The sequence below is a fragment of the Heterodontus francisci genome, chromosome 42 (genome assembly GCF_036365525.1).
Source record: "Heterodontus francisci isolate sHetFra1 chromosome 42, sHetFra1.hap1, whole genome shotgun sequence".
NCBI lineage: Eukaryota > Metazoa > Chordata > Chondrichthyes > Heterodontiformes > Heterodontidae > Heterodontus > Heterodontus francisci.
In genome coordinates this window covers 11,603,039-11,627,308 of record NC_090412.1, presented here as the reverse complement: position 1 = coordinate 11,627,308, position 24,270 = coordinate 11,603,039, and the positions used below count along the sequence as shown (strand labels likewise).

At 39.3% G+C, this 24,270-nt stretch overlaps 1 protein-coding gene across 2 annotated transcripts in view; it reads right to left on the bottom strand.

The window, feature by feature from the left end:
• The window catches only part of LOC137355451 (2-oxoglutarate dehydrogenase-like, mitochondrial), a 90,243-nt gene that overhangs the window by 57,113 nt on the left and 8,860 nt on the right, over positions 1 to 24,270 (bottom strand). For both annotated transcript variants that reach the window (XM_068020568.1, XM_068020569.1), the window contains exons 3-5: positions 21,229 to 21,414; positions 14,750 to 14,852; positions 1,607 to 1,722 (exon numbers count right to left, since the gene is read on the bottom strand). In XM_068020568.1, the coding sequence (XP_067876669.1) occupies positions 1,607 to 1,722; positions 14,750 to 14,852; positions 21,229 to 21,414 (405 nt within the window). The remainder of the gene's footprint in view (positions 1 to 1,606; positions 1,723 to 14,749; positions 14,853 to 21,228; positions 21,415 to 24,270) is intronic.

The window sequence follows — 24,270 nt, the reverse complement described above, 5'->3', positions numbered from 1 at the left end:
AAGTGACATTCCATCAGCTCCAGAGGCTTTGTTGCTCTTCATCTGGTTGATGGCAGTCACAGTTTCCTCCAAAGTTGGGCTCAAATTCAGTTCTTCTTTGACAGGCTGTTGTTTGATGCGATTGATGGCAGTATCATGCACTATGCACTTGGTGCTGAAGAGTGTTTCAGAGTGCTCCGCCCAGCGATTTTAGACTGACTCCTCGTCGGTATGTGGGGTTCTGCCCTCGGCGCTCCTTAGGGGGTTTTGGGTTTGATGTGCTGGTCCATAGACAGATTTTAGTGCTTCATAGAAACTTATGTCGCCAGTATCAGCGTACAGTTGAGTTTTTTCTGCAAGTGCAATCCACCAGTCATTTTGGATGTTCCTCAGTTTACACTGAAGGGTGCTGTATGCTTGACGGTAGGCTGTCTTTTTCTCTTGGCTGGCTGGCTGAGCCAGGTGAGCCTGATGAGCCGACCTTTTTATTTTTAGCAGATCTTGAATTTCCTTGTCAAGTGTACAGTATTTGATGAAATAAAAGTAGTTTGTTAGAAGACAATAATCCAGTTAACAGTTAACACAGGCAACTGAAACTACAACAAAATCATCCTGAAACAGTTTTCTAATGCTAAAGACATCTAACAAAGGGTTTCTACTAAAACATTTTGTAGTTTTTTTCAGGGAACTAAACAGATACTAGTCTACCATGCAGAAGTCTACATAAAGTTTTTTAATTGACAGAGATGGCACTTTGGAGCTCACATTGAAGACGACTGACTGCTGAGCAAACGTAAATGACAGAAGTACAAAAGTTACTCTCATCAACTGCTGACCACAGAAGAGCTTTCTTCCCATTTTTGCGTAGGATCCACATTTGTACGTCTTATCTGCTATCACGTTGCACTGGTATGGAACGAGTCAAAAAAGGATCCATGTGTTTTTCAATTGACAAGAATATTCAAACATTGAGACAGTCACTCTAAATATTTTTCTGGTGTGCATATTCTGACTTCCCTCTGTTTCTATTTTCTCCCTTTCTCTTCTGAAAATTGATTCTTGCACGTGTTCAGGTGTATAGCAACAATCTGACAGGGGGCAGCTCCTTAGGAAAGGCAAGTGAGTCACTGCCTCAACTAGACTTCCACTTTGGAAGATGGAGTTGAGTTTCCACTTCTTGTTGGTCAGGATGCTCCCAGTGCAGTAGATTTTTTGTTAAAGTTTTGTTTGGTTGTTTCAGCACAAAACCTACCTGAAAATGGCTGACAGATTACCAACTTGTGTCCTGGACTGTGGCAGTCACAGTAAAGTACAAAAAAAGGCAGGAACAATAAGATCGCTTGGTCAACAGAAAGGACTCCAGGAATTACGTTGAGGCCATATGTCTAAGGTGATACATGGCCAGTTTTAAAGGTGATGACTTCTTCTTCTTTGGCCTTCTTGTCTCGAGAGACAATGGGTAAGCGCCTGGAGGTGGTCAGTGGTTTGTGCAGCAGCACCTGGGTGACTACCAGACTACAAAGCATGGTAACTCACAGTGAGCCTTCAAAAACCTATTTAAATAAAAGGAAAAGCAATTCTGATTTAGAGTGTATAACATACTACACATTGACAATCATGTACTGACCTCTAAACGTTTTAGGATTTCACGCAATGAGATTGCTGGCTCATTTCCTCCAATGAAAGTTGTCGTAGGCAGTCGAAAAACTTTATCCAGATCAGACTCATGCAGTCCATAATTACCTGCATAATTATGAATAGGAGGAAGCAATAAGAAAAGCACATTACATAGGATCAATACTTAACTGTGCAAAGCGGTTAATGCACAAAACCATTAAGAGTTCAGAATATAATGAAGAATGAAGAGCGGTTGTGACATCAAATTAGTGTTTTGCAGTAAATATATAATTGTTAGTGAAAAAGTCAGATGCATAATCAAAATGTTAAAACAATATTACATAATGAATGGAGAATGCGTGTTGCTTCAGTGAAATGTTCAGCAAAATGCACATTTTATAATAAAAGTTACATTTATGGGCAATTGTTTGAAAAATTAGACAAAAATGGTAAAGAGTTGCAGGACACAAGTTGGTAATCTGTCAGCCATTTTTAAGTAGCATTTAAAAAAAACTGAAGTCACACAACAATTTGTATCTTGTGATAAATCTAAGCTCACACTGCAGTTAATTAAAATACAAAACATATTCAACACAATTGAGTAAGTATTCCAGTAGTTTTAATCCAAATTCCTGCACATATAAATTTGTATTTAATTTCATGTAGTGTGAGGCAACCGGATACTAGAGTTCCATCAAAGGTCAGAAGAAACGCAAAAGAGTTGAAGATGGAATGCAATAATCAGGGTAGAAGCCATGGATGGGGTTGGGAGGGGTGGGGGGGCGCTGAAATGGCAGGGGAGAAAAAAACAAAACACAAACCTAATAGCTCGAGAATTTAAATTAAGAAATTGGAATTTTAGGATTGATTTCCAGATAAATACACTCAATGGTATTGCAATCTTCTTATCCATAACATGGATAAAACCTTAGAAAACGTAATGTGCATCATATGGCTTTCTGTGGAACTCATACATACATACAGGTTTCACACAAACATTCCAAAACAGATACATGCAACTGGAGTGGAGGATTTTTACAGCTACCTACTCACCTGTCGTTTTTTTTGTTAAATCCCAACATAGAAAGAAAGATAGGAGAGCAACAGATGAAACATGTACTAGAAAGAGACACCATTATCATTTTTTGGGATATCCGAATCGTCTTCAAGGGAAATCAGCATATCTTTGCAATTTTTTTTAAAAATGGGGCGGGGGGGGGGGGGGGAAAGACACCATATGGTGCCACTGACTTTACATTACATTGGCAGCTTCTCCTTTCCTGACTACATTTGAGGAACTTCAATTTGCTTTTGGTAAGCTGGATGGCGAAGTGTTAAAACATCAGATGCTCAATATGGAGTAATGCACACAGAACAAGCCAACTGAATGCCAACCAACGGCTTAAAAAAAAAAGGCAGCCTTCAAAAGGTGGATGATTCAAAAACAAAATTGTACTGAAAAAGCAGTGGGAAACAGGCTTGTATCATAAGCTGCATATACATTAAGCATTCCTAGATTTGGAATGAAGATTTAAAAAACATGGACATGAAAACACTGTTCTCCACTTTCTAATATACACTGGTACTGTGTTCGGCCCAGCACTGATCCCAGATTTTAGGTTTTCCCCAATCCTTTTTTCCACCCTCACCAGTGCCCCAACTGAACTCCAACAGAAATCCTGTTGCTGCTGCTTCTTCAACAACAGGTAAAGCGATTGAATACTGCAATAGACGGAGTCAGAATTTGTTCCTGTCTAAAGCACAGCTGTATTTAAACAATTCAGCTTTCAGCATTAGAGGACTCAAGAAAATGGGTGCAGTAGTGAGACTACGCTGACTTTGATCCACAGATCCAAACATGCGACCAAGTCCTCAAAACACTTGTCTGTCAAAAAGATAGTTGGCGTGTATGTTAAATACAATTCAATAATAAAAGGATCAAAGTTTGAAGGTCAAATTTCAATATTAGTCCAGTCGTAATGTCACCACAATGATTAATAAATGAAACTCCAAGAGGAAACAATGATATTAACTTTCTATATTACATTAATTAGATCATCTTTAGAATAGTACAATTCTGTCCCTCCAAGTAAACTAAGAACTTGCAAATATATCACACCTGTTATGACTGAGACAGGAGGAGTGCACTATTTATTCAAGTTCCACTTCTCCACGGGTCACAACATATATTTAAATGTTTTCCAACTTACCAAACGGTCAATCATAGACTTTATTTTTATCCCAGAATAAAACACACCAACCCGGTTTCTTCAATTATAATATACTGATAATTTTGTTTAAACAAGTCTTAACCAGTAATGAAGTAAAGCATAAACATACATTAAATATTAAAGTTCCCTTTTTACCTTAGCCCCTCAAACTCACACACAAACATACACCGATTAACCGTAAAAATAAAGGGATTTTTGTTTTGAGAGCTCTGGACGGAATTTTACGCACATCGGACAGGAGCTGTCCACCAACCTTAAATTCAGTGGCGATCCCACTCCCGCTGGGCCTGGGGATCCAGTCCGGATTTTATGGTCCCCAAGCCCTTAATTGGCCTTAGGTAGGACTTCCACCTCATTGAGGCAGGAAGGCCCGCCTAATGGAGCTCTTAGTCCCAGCAGCGACATCGGGAGCGGTGGCCACTGCTGGGAGTGCAACCCAGCTTCATAAAGAAGAGGAACGACGGCCCCAGGAAAAGCTAAGTTTTTGGAACCTTGCTGGGGGTGATCGGTCAGGCCCCAGCAAGGCAAGGGTGGTCGAGGGAGTGTTGTGCGTTGGGTGTAGTTGGGGTATCGGGGGTGGCCCGCTATCGGGCACAGGGTGCCTGATTGGTAAGCCCCCCATCCCACCCCTAGGCCGTCAGAAAGCCGCCTACTTTTAACAGGCTGCTTTTCTCGGGCCTGAGCTGCCCGCCTGCCAACGGTAAAAATCCCCATGGTGGTGGGCGGAGGCCCAAGTGGCTGTTAACTGACCACTTAAGGGCCTGGATTGGCCTCGGGCAGGCGGACTGTTTCCCACCGCCGCCCCGAGTAAAATGGCAGTGGAGGCGGGAGCAGGTTGGGAAGGGCCCCCCAAGCCTCCCACTCCATTTTACACCCCCCCCCCCCCCCACCACCACCACCACCATCCCATTCTTTGGGTTGGGGGGGGGGGGGGGGGGGGGGCGGGGACGGGCATAAAATTCCAGCCTCTATTACAGACAAAAAAAAACACTTGGGCTGAATACTTGCTCATTCTTGAAGAAACAGCCATTGAGATAGGTTGTGTTCCAAAACCAGCATACAGTCTGACCTCACAGTACATGTAGACAGATCAATGGGGTCTTTTAGATCAGTTTTTTTCAGGCAGTGTTGAGAATTAATTTAGCAGGCTTTTCTTCAAAGACAGGAGAAGAGATGAACTGACACGGACTTCTCAGGGTCTTTTAGAGAGGTGCTGGAAAGCTGAGCTGGGTTGTGGTCTTCTCATCTCTCCTTGGGAGTTCAACCCCAACTCAAAACAATTCAAAAGCGAAAGCGACAGCACGTCAACCTTTTGACATCCATCAATCTTTCTTTGCAAAGAACTTCTCCAGGTGTCCAAAGTTCTCTGTTGTTTATTGAGCTGGAAGTCAGGTGGTTTCCCAGAAAGGCTCATTTTCCTCAGAAGACCTCTGTGCCCTTTTTAACAAACATTTCCAGCGATTGTTTTTCAAAGTCAAGTGGCCTTCACATGACCCCCAAAGTTTAACATTTCTTCAATCTTTCAAAAATGAATCCTCAAAAAATATATTTAACCAAAGAGGTACTTTCATCACACACCCTTCATGTCCCAAAATGCTAGGCAGAAAATGAATTACCTTTGACGTTCATTCACTGTTACGTATGCATACACAAAAGCCAATTTGTCCACATTCTGGCACGTCAGAAGTGATAATGTTAAGGTGTGCGAGATAAAAGGATAAGATACTCCAAGTCTTGAGCACCAAACAGTGGTGGCTTGTGTGACTGTGAGCTAGCATACTGTGAGGCAAGGCTATTTAACTGGTATAACTGACAGGCATTAGGGAACTGTTTATCTGAAGGTCATTTTTAGAAAGGTTTCAGGTGAGGAGGGTCAGATGTATGGTAGGAGAAATGTGCAAGACTCAGATCAAGTAACAGGGTTTAAGAGCCATTTTGTGCAAAGAAAATAATAGGAGGCCATTTCTTGGAACAAAGCAAAAGAGGGAATGGGATTTGAAATGGATTATCCAAAGCATCTTTAAAACTGTTGGGAAAGAAACAAATATGAAGACACGCAATACTGTCTTGCCTAACAGCTAATAAAATGTTGCAGCATGCTAAGACTCCAAAGACAGGAATCCACCTTCAAATATTTTCTTAATCTCATTTACAAAGCAAAACTGCATTCTGCTTTAGCTTTCTCTGGATCTTACAGCTACACGACAGGTTACAAAGGGCAACTCTGTACTCCCTTCAATAGCTTATTGCCACAAGGATCTATGCTATGTTACCAAAAATCTTTAATATGCAGCAATTGAACACAACATTTTATAGCCTCTGATGATTTAAAGAAATTAAATCTATTTGGCAACACAGAAATATCAGCATATTCACACAAACCTTTCCAGATAAGAAAGTTGGCACTGGCAGGACAGGCTTAGTGGATTCAATAACCATAATGTGCCTTTACAAAGTGGAAACTGCTCTTCAAAAATATTTTAAATGCCTGTGCTATTAACCTTTTCCAGAACTTATAAAAAAAACTCAACTGTACCTTTAAGCACAGCTGCCCATGGTTTGCCCTTCAATCATATACATTCTAGCAGAAGACAAGCTGCAGATGCCTGCTGTGATAGTAAATTATTTACTAAGTCTCTACAGTGCACTTTTCAAATAAAGTGAATACTGTCTTTCACCCAAGTTATCAAAATAGCATCTATACTGCATATGACAGTGAATTTCTAATTGTATGATGATACTGCACGATAGAAGCAAAGTTCAACTTCCAGATTTCCCAGCTGGCAGCCAACAGCAACTGCAAGGGTTAAAACAGGAACACTGTACAGAGATTAAAACTATTTCACTTCTCTTTGCTTTCATCATAAAAAGGAAACAATAGCAACCCAATGCTACACGCAATCTGTAGAGTATCTTAATCTGGCAGTAGGCTTGTAAAAGTTTAATAATTCTCCAACCAGCACTTGATAGGTGTGACAGAAACATGAAATTTGTTGCTACACTGGTTATATAGTTATCAATTTTCACCTGTACAGAGTAATTTATTAGAATATACTGTTCCTTCCTAATCATAAAACATGCATAATTTGGACAATTAGAAAAAATACATAGAAATATTCTGATCTCCTCTGGGATTGCACATAACAAGATGGAGGGTACAATATCTCTCTATTTAACTCATCTTTGTGCTGTTCTCTCATTCTCTCTTCTGCTTCACTCTCACCTTACCTTGTTCTGCTTTTCTTTCTCTTGCTTTTTTTTCTTCTTTCCTTTCGAAAGGGAGGCGAGTAGGTAGTCCTGTTCCCTTGCTATTCCTCCCCTTTTCCACTTCCCCCCTCACCCTTCTCCCACTGTTCCCCAAATTTCTTGCCACCTTCTTCCTCCACAATGTTATATTTTAGTACCTTAGAGGTTTACAGCAAGAAGGCGGCCAGTCAGCCTATGTGTTTGGGTTGGCTCCGTGCTGGAGTAATCCAAATGAATCACACCATAATCCTATATTTTCCTGTTTCAAATATTTATCTACTGATGCTTAAAAAAAAATGCAATAGTTTCTGCCTCAACTGATCTCTGTGGCAAAGCATTCAATAGTATAAAAGCTCAACTGTAAACAAATTTTCTCACATTTAGTGACAATTTTCAATTGGTGACACTTTGTCAGACTCCCCAGATAAATTAGTCTTCTCTATTCATGCTATCAAATACCTCCTGAATTTTAAAAGCCTCTCTTAACTATCCTCTTGGCCTTCTCTGCAGCAGCAAAACTGGTGCCAGTATCTCAAGTCTTTCCTCCTATCTATTTCTCATCCCTGGTGTCCTCCTGGAGAGTTGATACTGTACACATTTTGTGTAGTATGAATCCTCTTTCTGTGCCTTGGAGAAGGTACAGAGGAAATTTACCAGTATGATACCAGGGATAAGGGATTTCAGTTATGTGGAGAGACTTGAAAGGCTGGGATTGCGCTCTTCAGAGCAGAGTAAGCTAAAAGGGAGATTTCATGGAGGTGTTCAAAATAATGAAGTGTTTTGATAGGGTAACCAAGGATAAACTGTTCCCACTGGCTGGAGGGTTAGTAACCAAAGGACACAGATATTAACAGGCAAAAGAACCAGAGGGAAGATGAGATTTTTTTGCAGCATTTTAATAGTCTATGGAGATTTAGCATGGTATTGACTTAATTCTGTCACAGTACATGAAGAGTTAGAAACCAACCTCATTCGCAGAATAATATTCCAGCTGAGTTACATTTTGTTGCAATGATTAGTTTTCCAGTTGTCAGAAAAACAGATGGGCATGGGAAGTGGGGTCAAATGCCTCAATTCAAATCCAAGCACTGTCTGTTCAAATACATATCTGATTGGCATCTTATTTTGAATTTAAGGCAGTTATTTAAATTCAAGAGTATTCATCAGTTTTCCTTTTTCAAATTAGTAAATCTGTCTGAACCTCCAAAGAAAGTTAGCTAAGCAGGATGACTTCTGTATTTGGTGAAAAAAGGCAAGAGTTACTGAGTATGAAAATTAATTACAGCATAGAACCTGTGAACTATTTATTCTACATTATTTTACAAGGAGCTAGTTAGGCTTAACAGGGAGTATAAATGTATTAGGTTACTGCTACTCACTTGTTCTACTGCTGTTTAATACTTTTATTTGGTGGTTAAAGCCTTAAACAAGGTCTTGCATGGTGCTGTACTGTTGTCTTCAAGGATTCCATGAAGGCATAAGATACAATGGTAATCCATGATGATATAAAAAGGATGATCTGTCACTCCCCAGGCACAGTATAAAATTTATTCAGGTATTAAAGGTAAGTAAAAACATTCACTAGGACGTAGGAAGTACCTATAAAAGTAGAATGAAACATGAAATCCAAAATTATCTTGTGTAAAATAGGTAAATAAAACCCAAGATATTGGTTTCCAGGATGTTGTGAGGACATGTAGGACCCTGCAGCCAAAGGTTCAAGCCCACAACCAAACAGAATGGTCTAGAACATTCAAAAGCAACCTGCTGCCACAACTGCCCCTTCTACTCAACAAACCCTTAAACTCTCCGGGTTGAAAAATAAGTTAAACACACCTTATAGGGGCACTGAGGGGACGGGCATAGGGATCAGAGCACATGCACACTGTAAATAGCACTTGGTAAGGAGATATCTTTTTATTTCTCCTTTGTATGGGCAGAGCTTTTTGGGCAAGGCCATGAAAAGGGCATCAATGCTAAGGGGAGACCAATCGATGAGGCCATCTAGAGTAAAGGTAATAGGTATCATATTCAGTGCCATAACGTGTGGGTGTTTAAATGAAAAACACAGTTGGCCAGCAGCAGGAATTGTCGATTACTTAAAATGACTGTCTATAGCAGAGCTCTGCTCCAATCTCGCTGTATGCACATCATCTTCCTACTAGACTGCAGGCCAGGACTCTTCAGCCTGCTGCTTGCTCACTCCCCTTGGGATGCCAAAGTTGTTCAGAATGGCGATGATCTCGAAGATTTTGGCTTGACTGTGGAGCAGCATCGCACCTAAGCAATTTGTACAACAGAATCATTACCTCAGCACCGAGCAGCTCAGGTGAAATGGACCATTATCAGTAATGCTGGTGTTTCAAATTGGGACCATGGCTGCAGACGGCAGCCATTGTAATCCAAGACTCTATTAAGCCTGTTAAATGATGAAGACATTGTGTACCACAGCAGAATGAAAGCACAACACCTGCTCCCCAGATGATAGGCAGTTCTATAGTCTGAGTCAACCCGCACATTTATGGAATAGTACCAATTCCTATTGACATATATGTTCGGATGAACTATGGAGACCTGATGGTTACGAGTTATCAATAAAACTCAGGACTCTTGAGAAGCCTGCCATCTCCAGTTAATATTTCCTTTCTAATGGAAAGTGATGAATGTATTTTTCCAGGCAATCATGGCGTCAGTCTTTGTTTCATGTAGTAATGAACTGTGGATTGGGTAATCTGGAGAATGTCCTCGGCCTAGGATAGTCTTGTGGTGCAGAAGGTTAATGCCATAGTAATCTTCATGGTTATGGAAGAGCAGTCCTAGTCTGCACAATGTCTGCAGCTCTGGCTGCAGAGGTGTCATAGCTCCGTCACTGCATCAAACAGGAGGTACAGAGAACAAATATCCTCTGACGTTCCTAGATGGAAGGGTGTGGACCGTAAACACGGGCCCTCGAATATGGACAACAGTAAATTACTACAGTAATAAATTACTACAATAACTGCCAAGACAACAGCAAAGTATATCTCAGCAAAATGAAGGGCATTGTTTGCATGATTAGTTCTTTATCACCAGATGAACAAGATCTATGTATAACACCAATGCAAACTTCTTTATTTCAGTAATGCATTTAACTAGACAAAAATCAATCTACATTTTTAATGGTCTTCTTGGCACAAAAACATATCACATCAGGTTTTCAAATAAATCTTTTTCTGGTCAAATATATCCATGCCCTCCACTCCACTTAAATTTTTAACTGGTTCCAAAGATGAGTGTGCACACAACTGGGTATATGGTGTCCATTCTAGAATACTAGATTACTAATGTTATGCATGTAAAATTACCTTGGCTAATATTTGTGTATTTTTTTTAAAAAGTGGAAGGAGGAAATCAGTCTTCCACTTTTCACTGCTTTTTCATTTATCGATTCCTTCTTATTTTTCACCCCACTTCTGTACCTTCATTTTAGATCCTTTGCTTACTACCAAACACCCCTCACCAGTAATCTGTCTAGATCATGTCCCTGTCCAAGATCACAATTAGTCACTCTAAAAACAGAATAGGTTGCAATTCAAGTGCAGTAAGTCAGTTAAGTCTGAGAGAAGCAAACAGAACCTCAACTCAATCCAAAAAGGTCCCAGCTTTTACTTCAAAATCAAATATGCAGGTACTTTGGAATTGATAGGATGCAAATGATAAATCTTTTCTACTTATGAAAGGATTACACTTTCAGTATTACATTTCGTGAATTTCCTAAGAGTTAATATAAATCAACACTGATGCACAAGTCACGAGACTAACAAGAGAGAAGGAGTCAAGTTCAACACAAATGTTCTGAGTGGTTTTTAAATACATCTGGATGATGAGCTAGGAACCAAGAGTTAGTTGTTTACTAAAATTGAAACTAAATAGTATAGTACATAGTTCAAATTAAAATGAATAGTCAATTTAACTCCCGTAAATTAAATTGTAGGCAAGGACAAAACTGTACTCAATCACACTGAACACATTCAGTGTTTTAGAGGTTTGTTTTGGCACCCAAGTCAGAAACAACAACTTCTATTTATATAGTGTCTTTAATGTCATAAAACATTCCAAGGTGCTTCACAGGAGTGCTATAAAACAAAATTTGACACCAAACCATGTTAGGAGATATTAGGGCAGATTATTGATAGCTTGGTCAAAGAGGGAGGTTTTAAGGAGCGCCATAAAGGAAGAGAGAGGTCGAGAGGCGGAAAGGTTGTGAGAGGCAATTTCAGAGCTTAGGCTCTTGGCAGCTGAAGACAAGGCCACCAAGGGTGGAGTGACTAAAATCAGGGATGCTCAATAGGCCAGAATTGGAGGAGCACAGAGAGCTTAGAGGGTTGTGGGGCTAGAGATTACAGAGATTGGGAGGGGCAAAGCCATGGAGGGATATGAAAACAAGGATGAGAATTTTTTTTAAATCGAGGCATTGTTTAACCAGGAGTCAGTGTAGGTCAGCAAGCATAGGTGTGAAGCAGCAAATCATCCCTCCCCAAAGAAATCGTATGTACTAAGAATATCCTAAAAGAAATTCATATTAACCTTAAGTGCACTCCTTCTTAGGATAAAAAGTGAATACATTGTCAAACCTCACCATATTATCATGCACTCAACAACATATAACACAAATCATTTAGAAAACCAAATGCACCTTCCAAAACATATCAAGTAAGCATCTTGCCTCAGTATTTCAACATTCGGCAAACAACCAACAATTCTAACACTGATTAAATGTCAATTAGAAGAAAACCTGAATGGTTAACTGCCATATTGTGTAATTACATACTTGCATATGGTCCAATCTAGCAATTTGATAAATAACAATAGCTGCTTTTACATTGGTCTTAAAAGGAGCGCTTATGCTGATAATTCCCAACAATTAGGTCTCATGCACACACCAGCAATTAGAATGCAAACTTTTGGGGGTTTACAAAGGCCAGTTATTGGGGAAAAAAAACATTTTCTCGGTTCTCCCAGCAGCTGGCATTACCAAATAAGGCAAATGTTCACTGGGGTTGTTGCAAAACCTGTGCATCAACAACCATTGGCACAAGCATCCAAACGTGAAAGTAACGAACAAATTACAACTCACTACTCTAATAAATTGGAAGGCAATTTGTCGTAACTTTTCTCAAAGATGGTTCACTGGTAGTGTAAAGATTAAAAACAAAATCCTCAAAACTCCTCCGGTTTTCATATGTTAAACGCACAAGGATATAATAATACTACCTATGGGATTGAACATGATGTTAATTATTCTAAGCATATTTAAAGTTAAAATGATCATGACATGCAATTATTGGACTCGTTATGCTACTAAGACAAATTCTCCTAAAAGACCAGTCATTAAATATTAAAAACATTATAGACATTAAAGGAGTACCATCAATTAGATGCACAGTACTTCCGTTACCAATAGAATTCCAATATAAAAGTAGGGTATTCCATCAATTCTGACGCTATTAGAAACCCACATTTTCATGGTCTCCACTTGAGACTAAATGCACCAAGACATGTTTTTATTGCCATCTGTCAATCAACCATTCATCTTCTGCACTGAACAAGCCTCGATTTAGAACGGTGGTAAGGAGATAGGTAAATAGGAGAGAGCAGCACTTTGGAATGTACCCTGTTTAAGTGCTGCTCTCTTGGGACCAATCGCTTAAATGTAAAAGTACCTAAAGTACAAATTGGGCTTAAAACATTTGACAGAGAGACAAGTAGCATGCATGGAAATGAGTGTGCTAATTGGCTGTTGTAATACTCTATTAGCAGTAAAATAGAAAATTCTGATTAAGCAATTAGAAGGGTGTGGGCAACTTAAATACAAACCCTTGACTGCTTCTACACGTTTTCACCCTTTAAACTAGCTTCCATAGAAACATATTGAACACAAAAACATTTTTGTTTTTGCAACTGAGTGTGTACTTGAAAAGGAAAAATTTTCAGGGCTATGAAGAGCAGGGAAGAGGGATTAATTGGATAGCTCTTTCAAAGAGCCAGCACAGACAAGATGGGCCAAATGATCATAGAATGATTCTATGATTTCCCAGCAACCCTTCATCTCCGTGCCAATAAGAAATTGTATTTTTAGCAACAGGATGATAAATCTCAGGAAATAGTTTTGCTTTGTAACTCTGGGTCAGTCATCATTGTCAATCAAAAAGGGAAAACATCTTCAAATTCAAATGTGAAACAAAACCACCTATCTTGATCCCACTAGTTAAAACTGAATGTGGAATTTCAGCCAACATTTACTATAGGTAGCAATTTAGTTTGAGCAATTATTATCACCTTTGTTAGAAAAATCACAAGATAACTTCAGATCACATACTGTGGTTTGCAGCAGTATTGCTCTGGAACTTTGGAGCAGCTGGATTATGAGGAAAATATGAAAAATATACATTTGAAAATCATTGCCAATTATAGGTCATGAAAACAAACACTGCAGGACAAAGATTGACAGAATCATTGAATAGGTTAGTTTAGTTAAAAGGTAACCTTTACAAACAGCATGTCAGAGAAGTCTTGTTACCATTAGGTTTTCATTTAATTTGACAGGGTGAGCAGCTGGTAATTCCATTTCAGTTTTTCCCTTTGTAATAACTATAATGACACTGTTCAAAAGGGGAAGCAATGGGGTATTCATTGTGAAAAAGAGGGTCAAAGATCCAAGAATTGCAATTTAAAACCTATAGAGTAATTCTGGCATCTGTAATACGTGCATCTGCATTTTATTTCATGCAGTCTTGCACTGCATATAATTAAATTCACTAATTCAGTTCAATCTCTTGAAACTTAAAACACAGATAATCCCTTGGGAGAATTTTGACTTGGGACTTTAATTGCTGTATTTTCACAATATCCTAACTTGATCATATGGACAAGTTTTTAGGTTGTATGTTGCTATTTTCAAAAATCAGCCTTTTTTAAAAAAAAAGACTGATCGTACACTAATGAAACATTCCAATTACAATGGATAAACAATTCAAATGTAGATAGACTCTTGTATAGCACTGTAATATGGAATCCTTAAAAAAAAACTAAATAAGGCTCACAAAATTCCAAATTTTACACCATCCTACATGTACAGAATCACATAATATCTGTTTTTGGGTGCCTTTCATGAAACTTTGTTCATGTAAATTAAGCATTTTTACAATGGAACAGGTACACCATCATTATCGATTACATGCAAAATAATCAACTGAAAGCTGATCAATGCCAAAATAGTTTCTTTGTGTACATTTTTAAACCTGATCAACTCCATTAGTACCTGCCTTTATCAGAGGGAAAAAAGGACCGCATTCAATCAGGAATAAAACTAGTCTACAGCTTTTGAAATGTCTTCGGTCGATAGAACTCATTACAAAAGGAAAAATATCCTCCAGACCATCACACATTACAAGTAAAATTAATTTCAACTCAAAAGGAGGTAATAGGGAGGAGGAGGAGGAGGAAGGAGATGGCACTGAATAGTTAAGACACAGAAGAAAATTAGGAAGATTTAATTTTGAACTAAAAGGAAGGAAGTTGCATGGTCTTTTCATCTAACAAGAGGTTGATAAAGGAAACTTATATAAGGTGAAAACTGCATAAAGTAATAGGCAGTACTACTGAAAAAAGCAAAACCATGAGCAGATAATCCTCACCAAGTTTATCCATTGAAGTGACTAAATCAAATGGAATACACGAGTCCAAGTCTGCATACAGGATTCCCAATGGGTCCAGCTGAGCCACATGATGTCCGCGGATCTGTAAAGGAAATGGGGGTGGGGGGGGGGGGGGGGGGGGTGGCATGAGGGAAGAAAGCAACTTTTAGCAACATGAAGTTTTACCATTTCAGCAGGCTGAAAGCTATCTGAATACATCTATATACAGGTTATTTTATATATTAAAACATCTAAAGCAATTGTGTCTAAGCTTTCTGTCTTAAGATTGCTTAGCTGCATACCATAGAGGTTTCAGCCATATGTAAAGTTTAAATCCATGTTTCCATTAAATTGCATATATCAAAACAGTATATACCAATAGATCTTGATGTTCTGATTAAGGGCTCATTCAGCAGAAAGAACTGTCCATTTCAAAGCTCCATGTCTACAAAGTTCAAACATAATAAACCAAGAAAGAAACCAAAGCACAAATTTAACATTATGGCACACGGGCTGGATTGTCAAGGCTTGCTGACAGCATGACTTATGAGCTGTAGTTTGGACATCCCAGATCTACAGTAATTTAAATACCAAACAAATCAAGCCATGCACTGCACTGTTCAATAATCTGAAATAATTGTTTTCATTATAATTAACTATAGAACACATTACTGTATTTTTATATTTAATGATGCACAGTGGGGACTTTAATAGAATACACAATATTTAGAATGTTCCATTGCAAACTAGATTTATAGGCAGAATTAGTCACCAAATTTTCATGTTGCAATATGGGCCACAATTGTTTCACTAACTTCAGTATAGCATCACTGTTCTCGGCACACATAATGATGGCTGAAGCACGCCAAAGACACTCATAGTTGTATATATGGCAGTTTCTTCTTTCTTCTTTTGGGCCTCCTTATCTCGAGAGACAATGGATACGCGCCTGGAGGTGGTCAGTGGTTTGTGAAGCAGCGCCTGGAGTGGCTATAAAGGCCAATTCTGGAGTAACAGGCATATGGCAGTAGCCACACACAAGTACTCAAAAATGAGAACTAGTTGAAAACTAAAACAGATACTGTTACGACTGAGGCGGGAGTAATGCACTAACAATCAGTCCCATTACTCCACAGGTCGCAGCATATTATTAAGGTTTTCCCACCTGCTGGAAATTGGCCAAATTAAACACTTTTAGCAACCCCAAGAATAAAATAGACCAAACCAGGTATCTTTAAACAACAAAAAATTAAATATTTATTAATGAACTAAATCTTAAAGACTATTAAGATAAATTTATGTCTAAAGACTTTATAACTTCTTATTTTTTGTTAACCCTAATGTGCGCACACACAAAAATCAACGGTTAACAGGTTTTAAAAATAGTATTTCTTAGAAATAAAATAAGTAGCTGGGTTGTAAATCCTGGTGAGTTACATTCCTGGTTGGTGAGGTGTCCCACATTAGAACAATCAGATGCCACTCAACGTCTGCAGGCAAATTCAATGAAACAGTCTTTTAATATATAGGCATTCGAAGCACTTCGGTTGCAGCAGGCGTCACACAATTCTTTTAACAAGGAGTATAGCCACAGGTCTATTTGGATTCTAAAATTGATAGTTTTTCAGTAGAAACTTTACTGAGAATTCCAGCAAACACCAACAGATGAGAGAGTCCCTCTTGCAGACAAATGTTCTTTTTTTCTAGGTTTTTTTTCTCTCCTTAGGCAATACAGAGCCTGAAGATAAATGTAGGTTTTCCTGCTAAGAGAAATAGACAGCTTCTTCCTTCAGAGAATGCTTCGCTGGACTCTAGTTCAAACCGGTTGAAGCCAGTCTTTATCCACAGTTATAAGTTACAGTACATCATGTGACCTTTTCTCTCTCCTGCTATGGCCTAGGAAACAGGTGCAGCTGGTGGCACACTGTACTCAGTCTTAAAGGCACACCATTTTTAAATAGAGTCTTTCAGGCACACTGTTTTAAACAGAGGAGAAAAAAACAGTTCCATGACAATGCCATAAACACTCACTTTTCTCTCAGTTTTGAATTAATTTTAGTTTTCATCCACTGTTCAATTCATACTAGATGATGTATCAATTAGTTGCAAGTGACTGATTAAGAAGAGATCATGTGCAAGAATGAAGCTTGAACAATTTACAAATTGACATATGGATGAAAATGGAATAGTGTAGGTCAGATGGTTTCACAGGTCGGCACAACATTGAGGGCCAAAGGGCCTGTACTGCGCTGTAATGTTCTATGTTCTATTTCTTGATCCCTTCAATTGATTACAATAGCAGGACCACATTTCCAATTTGACACTTATAGAATAGTACTAACAATATCTGTGTGGTGAGCTCTGCAAATTTAAACTTATCACTATGAGCTGAGAGAGGAAGCTCTGCAGAATGCTGCAGTAATGAACTAAAAAGGCTTCTATTAAAGTAACGAATGAAAAGATTTGAATCATTCTTGGCAAAATGATTTGATTTTGAACTGGAGGCTGAACTTCTACGTTCTCTCATACTTCAAACAACTCCATCGGACTTTCAATTATTCTTTAATTATTTAACACAGAATAGGGTGTGTGTTTAGCTGCACAAATTTGATGTCTGCAGGAATCTAATACCATTCATTGCTCCTGACAGCTCAGAAATCTGCTCCATTTATTTAGTTTCATGCACCAAGAGTTAAACAGGCAAAGCATTATGCTTGCATATAGAAACTTTCGTTGGAATATTAACACCTATACCCTTCTTGGCAAGGTGTTTGGTAATCTGAGGTCAGGTGCTCTCAAAGCCTCCTTTGTGTCTGTTAACATTGAAGTTTTAGGGTGGAAGCTAGAGTTATGAAACAGCATGATGATTTTTCTCCACCTATACAAAACAACATAAGGCCATGAGTTCTAATGAATGGTCACAGACCTGAAATATTGGGACGAATTTTATGCTGGTAGCAGGGCTTCAACGTGGGGGGGGAAACTGACGCCGAGATCCCCGCATTGCCTCTTTTCCGGAAGGCCCGCCAAATTTAATGCCAATCAGGGCACGTAAGACGATGGCGGCGGGCCTTCCATAGGATTTAGGACCCGTTGCCGAAAATCCTGCCCATGGAGAGCTGCTGGCCAATCAGAGGTCAGCAGCTGCATTGCCAGCATGGAGGCAGTGGCTGCTGCTGGAGTTGACCATCCTGGAGGCTGAGGTTCGTTGCTGCAGGTAGGTCAGGGCGGGAGGGGTCTTGCGGGGTGGGGATCATGGGGGAGGGGGGTCGGCAGCAAGGGTGGTGGGAGGGGTGGCCCTCAGCGGGTCACGCACTACCCAATGCAGTGTCCTTCGCCCCTCTTCACCCCCCTCCCCCCCACCCACCACCCCACTAGAGCCGGGAAGCAGCCCGCATGGTTTTTTTTGTGCTATGCTTCCCATGTGGCAACAGGGCCCAATTACCCAGTTAAGGGCCTCAATTGGTGGTGGGGTGGCAAGGCCCTTCACAGGCCTTTCTCACCCGGACTAAATTTCAGCTGAGGCGGGATGGTGGCAGGAACGCAACCCCCCCCACCCGATTTTAGGCTCTCCCCGCCTCTAAACCCAGCACGGGGGTCAGGGGTGGGGGGGGGGGAGCATATAATTCCCCCATTAACTGTTTCTTTCTCCACAGATGCTGCCAGGCCAGCATTTTCTATTTATATTTCAAATTTCCAGCATCCGTAGTATTTTGCTTTTGTAATATTAAGCCAAGCTTGTCTTGGCTGGTGCTCCTGAAATGAATTGGGGCTGTGATTATGATATTCTCCATGCAAAATGAAGCTCTCTCTGAAGAATGATTATGTTTGTGTTCAAATTTAGAGTGCCATGTCTTAAAAATGTAAAGATGACCTAGATCTTGATGTTAAACTTCTTCAACCGAGTTGGTGAGAGAACACAGTTCAACTACACAAAATGGATTCCAACACAAGATCGTCTATAGTTCACAATTCTACATGGAAAGAATTCTCTTCAATAGTCCAAATGTATGCACCTCGTTAACTGATAGTATTGGAGTCTTACCATGCATTTGAACCTAGTTCAAAAAAGGATTTACAGATTGTAGTTACTGGGCCTTTCAGTCAGTCAGTCAGTTTAACTTTGGTGGTAGGGAAACTTCCAGAAACAATAATTTGGGACCAAATCAATAGTCACAGGGACAAATTCGAGTTAAAGGAAGCCAGCATGGATTCGTTAAGGGAAAATCATGTTTAACTAACTAGTTGGAGTTTTTTTGAAGAGGTAGCAGAGAGGTTTGTTGAGGGCAATACTGTTGAAGTGGTGTATATGGACTTCCAAAAGGCATTTGATACAGTGTCGCTTAACAGACTTTTGAGCAAAAATTATAGTTCATGGAATAAAAGACAGTAGCAACATGGATCCAAAATTGGCTGAGTGACAGGAAAGAGAGAATAGTGGTTAATGGACGTTCTTCAGGCTGCAGGAATGTTTGTAGTGGAGTTCTGCAGAGGTCAGTGTTGGGACCTTTGTTCTTCCTGATGTATTAATGAACCAGACCTTGGTGTACAGGGCACAATTTCAAAATTTGCAGATGATCTGAAACTTGGAACAATTGTGAACTGAGAAGGATAGTGTAGAACTTCAAAAGGACATAGATGAGTTGGCGGAATGGGTGGACAAGTGGCAGATGAAGTTCAATGCGGAGAAATGTGAAGTCATTCATTTTGGTAGGAAGAACATGGCGAGATAATATAACATAAAGGGTACAACTCTAAAGGGGGTGCAAGAGCCGAGGGACCTGGGGGTATATGTGCATATGTCATTGAAGGTGGCAGGACAGGTTGAGAGAGCAGTTAATAAAGTATATAGTATCCTGGCTTTATTAATAGGGGCATAGAGTACAACAGCAAAGAGGTTTGTTAAACTTGTATAAGACACTAGTTCAACTCAGCTGGAGTACTGCATCCAGTTCTGTGTGCTGCACTTTAGGAAAGACGCGAAAACATTGGAGAGCACAGAAAAGATTCATGAGAATGGTTCCAGGGATGAGGAACTTCGGTTATGGAGATAGGTTGGAGAAGTTGGGACTGTTTTCCTTGAAGAGAAGGTTGAGAGGAGAACTGATCGAGATATTCAAAACCATGAGGGGTCTGGACAAAGTGCATAGGGAAAAACTGGTCCCACTCATGAAAAGATCGAGAACGAGAGGGCACAGATTTAAAACGATTGGCAAAAGAAGCAAAAGCGACATGAGGAAAAACTTCATGTAGTGAATGGTTAGGATCTGGAATGCAGTGCCCGAGAGTGTGGTGGAGGCAGGTTCAATCGAGGCATTCAAATGGGAAGTAGTCTGTAATCTGAAAAGGAAAAATGTGCAGGGTTATGGGGAGAAGGTGAGGGAATGGCATTTGGTGAATTGCTCATTTGGAGAGCAGACACAATAGGCCGAATGGCCTCCTTCTGTGCTGTAACAATTCTGTGATTCTGTAAATGTGTTATATCTGACCTGGGAATAACTGCAGCTGAAAACCTCCTCTATGTCTTTTTCCTCTCCAGATATGTTCTCCCAGCTGGCCTCCCATCCTCTAAAAACTCTGCTCCTGTAATCTATCCCATACTGTCTCCGCTCTCACCGACCTAAATTGACTGCCAGTAATATTCATCCACTTGTGCGATTCCTTTCATTGCTATGACCTTCCCTATCTCTATCAGAGTACAGCTTTGAAATAACTCATTTCAAGAGCTTCATGTTCCTCCAATTCTAGCCTCTTGTGCAACCCCTCCTTCCTTTGCCCACTACTGATGGCCATACCTTCAACTGGTATGCCCTTACTAACCTTGCCTATCTCTCCACCTCCCTCTCCCTCTTCAAGGTTCACCCTAAAATCCAGCTCTTTTGACAAAAGCTTTTGGTCAACCTTCTCAATATCCCACTTTTTGGCTCAGAGTCCATTTTTGTGTCTGACGTTTCCTACATTACAACAGTGACACTTCAAAAAGTACCTCATTGGTTGTCATGAAAAGTGCTATATAAATGCAAGTCTTTCTTTCGATTATACTTCTGTGGAGTGCATATATCTTCTATATTAAAAGCACTATACAAATGCAAGTTGTTGTTGTTGATGCTGAAATTATAAGCTGAAGGTGAAAAATGTTCTATTTGCCAGAAGGAAAATTCCGTCCTTCACCTTGGTTACACAAACATTCATGTTAAATGGTACAAGCTTATGTTTAAGAAATTATATTTTCTAGTTACTGTTGCTCAAAAGCATCTGCTTTATATCATAATAGCAGCTTAGGAAAAACAAGACCATATTGAGTTTATATAATTACTTCAGGGTGAAAAGTGAATTTGATTACGCAAACACAAAACATGAACTACCCAAGTACATCAATTTTGTTCCTGTTTGCTGAGTTTCTTAAGTCTTGTCAACTTCTGATTCACAGAGGAATTCAACTAGCTAGCACAGGCACTTAACCTATAGAGAAAGATTACCTGATAAGCTCGAATCAATGTCTGTACAGCTAGATGATCTTCAATCAGTTTCTCAGCTTTAGCAGATGTTTGTGTTCTGCTTTGACTGTGAGCTAGAGCTGGAAGGCCTCCCAATGGAGATGGGCTGTCCAACAATGAGCCTGACGGTGAACTCACATTAGAATTTTGGAAAAACTTATCCCAGGACTGCAAGGCAAAAACAGAAGCCATTTGTAAAATCAAAAGCTAATTTTGCACCAAGAAATGTATCCAATGCAGATTGTTAAATCCTCGATCAACAATAAACTTAGCTGAGCTGAAATGGAATATATCTATTATAGATTAAAAATAGATGGAACTTTGTGACTTCACCTGGTGTAAATAAAATAAAAAGATTTGTAGCTGGACTATTATGCAGTGGGAAAACAATATTCATCCAACACTTCGTATGGCATATTTAATTTGATGCAGTCAACACCACCTAGTGGGACTATACAAGGGGGCCAATTCCGAAGCTCTTCCATTACAAATCTGTGGGATATTAACTGTAACCAGGCATTCACCAACACCTCAGGAGAGATAGTGAGAAACCCTGAGTGAGAGTAAAATAATGGTTGTGTCTAATCACAGCACCTGTGCAATTAATGAAGTGCAATTTATAATTTGATGCAGTCATGCTGTAGAATGATAGTACTTCATTGAACTTCCCTACTGAAGTTCTTGACATTGCTAAATGCAAAACAATGTACAGTGCCTCAACACAGCAAAGTATTGACACATGTGCCACAAAAAGGACACCAGCTGCCATTGCCACACGTCAGGATGGTCAAAGGCTTTCCATCGGAGGACTTAGGAATACAAAAGCAGCAGTGGAGGAAGAGGCAGAGTGAGCAATAGCAGCAGCAGCAAAGATCACAAGAGAGAGAAAATGGTGAGGAAGAACACCAATGGGCCAGATTGGGAAGTGCAAATCAAAAAGCTGAGTAAATTACAGACAGAGGTCTGAACTTTTGTGGATGGGCTGGGGGTGGTAGTATGGCAGAGGGGGAGAGCATTAAATATTTTGAGAGTGACTTGAAATTTTAAAAGTGAGTATAAATAGGGATTAGCAATATGTCATTGTTAGAACTCTGAAATTCTGTGATCTTTGGAAGTATTTTATTTAAATATTCAAGTCAAGTGGAGCATATGAAACTTATTTATTTACATTTTTCATGTGCATCATGAATGTGAATGAAACAGAATTCAACATTCACAAGACTCATTTCAATTGCAAATGCTGGCAATACTGAGCCATCAATCGTTCTGTGCAATAATTCTGTGCTTCGAACCATATCTTATTTAGTTCAAATATTTAAACAAAATACTTCCAAAAATTAAAGGATTTGACAGCATTGGCAAATGTTTGCATTGTTTACCTACCAAGACACAAGTGTTTAAAAAAATGACTGTTCATTGCTAAATTACATGCAGGGCACTCACTGGCTCGGGCATAAGGATCTAGGTTCTTATTTCTATAGGTTTGACAACTTTACTGTACTACCCCAACAATAGAATTCGCAAATTCTTTTTCCAGAAAGAACCTGCATTTGTACAGTGCCTTTCACAAGACGTCCCAAATCTCTTCATAGTCGATTAATTACTTTTTACTCATGTTATGTTGACTGTCATTGTTTTTATGGAATCAAAAAGCTTTGCGTGAAGTGCACAAGTAGAAGGTTAAGACAATTAATATCTTATACAAACAATACATTTTTGGAAGAAAGCAGCAAAGAGAGTCTTACTGAAACACAGTAAAGAAAATCTGAAAGTTTGACACCTTGGTGAAACCAAAGATAATGGCAATCAACAGGTTAAACTTGCATGACAAAAGCAATTAATATTACAGTTTGTTGTATTGGTTATCCACATGTAATCAACATGATGCATGTAGAACACCATGAACTATCCCAGAATTTGGAGCACTATGTAAAGTTCTGGTCACCATATTATAAAAAGGGTAGAGGCATGGGGGTGATGCAAGAAGATTAACAAGGATGATATCAGAATTGTGAGGTTATACTCATCAGGAAAGAATGAACAGCATGAGTTGTGAGGCAACTCCCTCCTGTATTGAAGGAAACGGATTTCCTTTTTGGAATGTCAACTCGGTGCTGTTTTGAACTGTTTTTTAATGTTTTTTTTAAAAACAGATTTTTATGAATAAAGTATATTTTTTTGGGGGGGGGGGGGGGGAAATGAACAATATGGGTCTCTTTTCTGTTGAAAAGAGAAAGCCAAGGGCTAGACTGTGGAAGTTTTTGGATGAGTAGTGCAAATTATAGACATCTTTCCAAGGCAGGAAGATCTCTTAATTTTCCGAAGTCAAATATTCAATAAAATATTTGAAACATGTCTTACTAACTGCACTGATTCTTCCCCCATGACTCTCACGACGTCCATAACAAGTGACTTAGCACCAAATATTGTTAAGGTTATCAAAATAAAGCTTATATTGGAACAAATTACATTGAACTACTGTAATAGTTATTGTAACACAGAGCTTTGTTTGAAGACTGATCCTAATTTGTGTACTATTTGTTCTCAGTGTACACTCTTATCAGCCTACTGAGCTATGTTGTGTATTCAAATACTATTAAAATGTTAAATGGCTCGAGGGCAAATATCAGATACAACAAGATCGAATAAGGTAATCCATAATTGTATAATTTTAAAAAAAAGTTAAAATGCATATGATGCTTCTTCCCATCAGCAGTACAATTTATAAAAATAGATAAATGACAACAGTTAAAAATAGGGAAGTCCTGTTACAACTGTACAGGGTGTTGGTGAGCCCACACCTGGAGTACTGCATAGAGTTTTGGTCCCCATATTTAAAGAAGGATATACTAGCATTGGAGGCAGTTCAGAAAAAGTTCACTAGGCTGAGTCCTGGGATCAAGGGGCTGTGTATTCAAGAACGGCTAAACAGGTTAGGTCTTTATTCATTGGAGTTTAGAAGAATGAGAGGCGATCTTATAGAAACATATAAAATTTTAAGGGGGCTCGACAGGGTAGATGTTG